The 3626-nt window shown below is 42.1% G+C and overlaps 1 protein-coding gene across 1 annotated transcript; it reads left to right on the forward strand.

The window, feature by feature from the left end:
* The first annotated feature begins 440 nt into the window (after positions 1–440).
* LOC103973442 (expansin-A10) lies at positions 441–3196 on the forward strand. Its single transcript, XM_009388006.3, has 3 exons — positions 441–830; positions 917–1232; positions 2777–3196. Exons 1-3 carry the CDS (start codon positions 629–631, stop codon positions 3084–3086), a joined length of 828 nt encoding a protein of 275 aa, XP_009386281.2. The 5' UTR covers positions 441–628; the 3' UTR covers positions 3087–3196.
* Positions 3197–3626: the final 430 nt, after the last annotated feature.

The following is a 3626-nucleotide window of genomic DNA, read 5'->3' on the forward strand; positions in this document are numbered from 1 at the left end:
ATTAAGTTAAATATTTACTTGTTCTTTATAAACACACAGATTGTCATTCACTGCACACATCGATGATAATGGGTTTGATCACGTGAAACTCGACAATGGAAAGATATTTGCTCCTCATTTCGGATCCATTAAAGTTATGTCTGGTTCGTAGATTTAGACTCTAGAATCTGATTAAGAATACCGGATATAGATCGTCATTCTGTATAGATTTCTCGTAAGGATATATACTCTAGAATTCAATCTGTATGACATTTGAATGCAAAATTAACATACATTGCTTTCTTTCAAAATTAACAATACCAAATCGAGAAGCATACATTGCTTTCTTTCAAAAAGATGGCCAGGAGTTCATCAAAACTACAGGAACTTAGAGATCGACATGAAGCAACAGGGAGATCCCCATGTCACTCCAACCAAGTAACCGGTGAGCTCCTGTAAAAGCCAAAAGCCGCAGCACGCAAACGAGGCTAAAAGACAAGTGCGATCACCGCTACTCCCCACTCATTCCCCTTGGCTTTTAGTTTCGCCACTCCCCGTCAGCCCCATCCCCATTGCAACTCAGCCCTGTGTCTCCACCGCACTCTCTCAACACCACCACCACCACCACCACCTCCTCCCCACTCCACAAATGCCGCCGACACCATCATTACCACCTCCACCTAAGTCCGACCTCCGCCAATTATTTGCTCTCCTCTTCCTCCTCCACTCTCTGCGCTCACGCTTGGCCGCAGCTCACCAGGGTTCATCCTCCTATGCTGCTGCCGCTCTCACGGAATGGCGCTCCGCCCATGCCTCCTACTACGCCGCCTCCGACCCGCGCGACACCTTTGGTCCGCTCCGATCTCAATCTCCTTCCTTCCCCCTTTTTGCTCCTCCTGTCTCTGTGGATGGATCTCACTGGTTTTCTGGCCGACAGGGGGCGCGTGCGGGTACGGCGACCTAGGGAAGAGCGGGTACGGGATGGCGACGGCGGGGCTGAGCGATGCGCTGTTCGAGAAGGGCGCGGCGTGCGGCGGCTGTTACGAGGTGCGGTGCGTGGAGGAGCTGCGCTACTGCCTGCCGGGGACTTCCATCGTGCTCACCGCTACCAATTTCTGCGCTCCCAACTACGGCCTCCCGGCAGACGCAGGTGGGATCTGCAACCATCCCAACCACCACCTCCTCATGCCTATCCAAGCCTTTGAGAAGATCGCCATCTGGAAGGCCGGCGTCATGCCCATCCAGTACCGCAGGTCCGTGATCTACTTCTTCCTTTTCACCCCTACGTTGCTTTTCCTTATCCTCTCTTCTTGGTTATTATCTTTCTTGTCCACATTGAGTTCATTTATGACGGTCAATTTGGAATTAGATTCTGAAAGGCTTCATTTTGATTTGTGATTGGTGAAAATTATGTTCGATTGAACTGAAAATGACTTGATTTCTTCAGTATGGAGTAGCGTTGAACTCGACTCTGATTCATCTGATGCTTGGACACATCATGAAATGGTTCAAATTCTTTAGTTAGTCTAGGACTGGGGATACATGACTCTGATTCATGATCCACCTCTGTCTGATCTCATCCCATAGTGAACTTATCATTTAAAGATGAAAAAAAAAGTTGACATTTTGTGGCCAGGTTGAGTTGGTCAACCCAACCCATTTACCAAAGACAAATTTCTTAGTTCATCTGTGTAAATTGTGTGGAACGACAGTCGACCACCATCTTGAATTGATCTTATCTTAGGGAACTGCAACTGTCTCTGGTTAGATCTGATTCTACATTCGACCACCATCTCTGTACTTGATAAGATAAGGAAAGGTGGATTTAGTTTAATTAGAATAGATACAAATGAAGTGGAGTTTTCTTTAATGGAAGCAGAGTTATTTATGTAAATAAATTCACACAAACACAGTCTTCAATGAAGTTTTTACCTTTTTCTTTGGGTTATATAGATAATTTTCATAGCAACCAACAAATTTATTTCATCTTTCTTCTTATTCCATGTGCCAATGTTTAGAAATTTAGCTTTTTGTCCAACAGCGTGGTTTGTCAATCATTGAATTGGTCTTGGTGTTGGACTTGATGCATGACAAATTTAAAAGGCCTTATAATGTGACAAGAGCCTAATACCAATTATGATTGGAGATGTTCCATGACTGTGAATAAGTTGATTCGATGTTAGGGTTAGTTTCAGAAATTCTTTAATAGCTGGCTTCGCTAGATGTCAGCTATCACTGTATCTGTTACCTCTATACCATTTGGTATTACATTTAAGTTTGCAAGAACTGTAAACAACTGAAGGATTTTTAACTATTCCTACGGAGCATTCAGTTTCTCTCCGGACTAATCCTTTTGTGATGGTGAACTGAAGATGAAATCACTTGTCTTTTAATAAGGGACTGACAGTTCTGCATCTTTAGTAGTTCAGCTCTTCCTTTTAGTCTACCATTTATTTAACACATTATAATGTTGGTGGAGACAGCAAACAAAGTTGCAAAGGATGTTTAAATGAACTTGGTCCTCTTTCTGCAGCGGTTACCTTTTTCACCAGTGCAAAGCTTAGAAACTGACTTCCAACTGTGGTCTTTAATGACCATCTGCTTTGTTGGTTCTCACACAGTCTCTTGTTTCACTGCAACTCTCCGTCAGACGAAATTAAATCTAGACTCTCAGAAGCTCGCCATATAAGAAACAATAGTCTGATACTTTTAGAAACAAAATAAATTTGTGGTCGCGAGTAATATATCTGACTTGATGAGTATCACTAAATTTTGCAATTTGGAATTGTGCACACAGGGTCAAGTGCATAAGAGAAGATGGTGTTCGGTTTACCATAGATGGCAAGGGCTTCTTCTACACAGTGCTGATCAGTAATGTGGCAGGTGCTGGTGATGTTACGGCGGTGAAGATAAAGGGGTCAGTGACTGGGTGGCTGCCCATGGGCCGAACCTGGGGCCAGAATTGGCACATCAGTGCTGACCTCAAGGGTCAGGCATTGTCCTTCGAGGTCACCTCCAGCGACGGTGTCACCCTGACCTCCTACAATGTCGCCCCCAAGGACTGGGATTTCGGCAAAACCTATGTCGGCAAACAATTCCCCTTCTGATGTATCACAATCTTATTATTATAAATTAGCATTTTTCTTGTTGTTGTACTTCTATTGTGGATATACATATTCAAGAAACAAGAGATTAATACGGAGGAGATTAGATTTTATTTGGAATTTATCCCATGCAGAGAGTTCCATTTTTGTATAATTTGTCATGGTATGCTCTTTTGTCATGGTTCTGAGATCTTTTCAAGTGTCATGACTGACTTCATAGGATTCGAATTACATCCAAGATAGATGAAACTTAAGTTAAATAAAAAAGCAGGAAGGTGGTTAATGGATTATGTTTTTGGAACTCACTTTTGCTAATAAACTTAATGTTGCTTCCGGATGCCTATCTCTAATATGTATGATGGGATATAAAGTTAAACTAAATTTTTTATATATGAATAAATACTATCAGGTCTAACACGTAGCTAAATTAAATGGAATCACAATAAAATAGAACACCAAAATATACATGAAAAATCCTTTCAATGTGAAGAGTAAAAACCACGAGGCAAACTAGAGATAATCCACTATGAGAATAATGAATAT

Source organism: Musa acuminata, chromosome BXJ2-5, assembly GCF_036884655.1.
Source record: "Musa acuminata AAA Group cultivar baxijiao chromosome BXJ2-5, Cavendish_Baxijiao_AAA, whole genome shotgun sequence".
NCBI classification, from domain to species: Eukaryota; Viridiplantae; Streptophyta; class Magnoliopsida; order Zingiberales; family Musaceae; genus Musa; species Musa acuminata.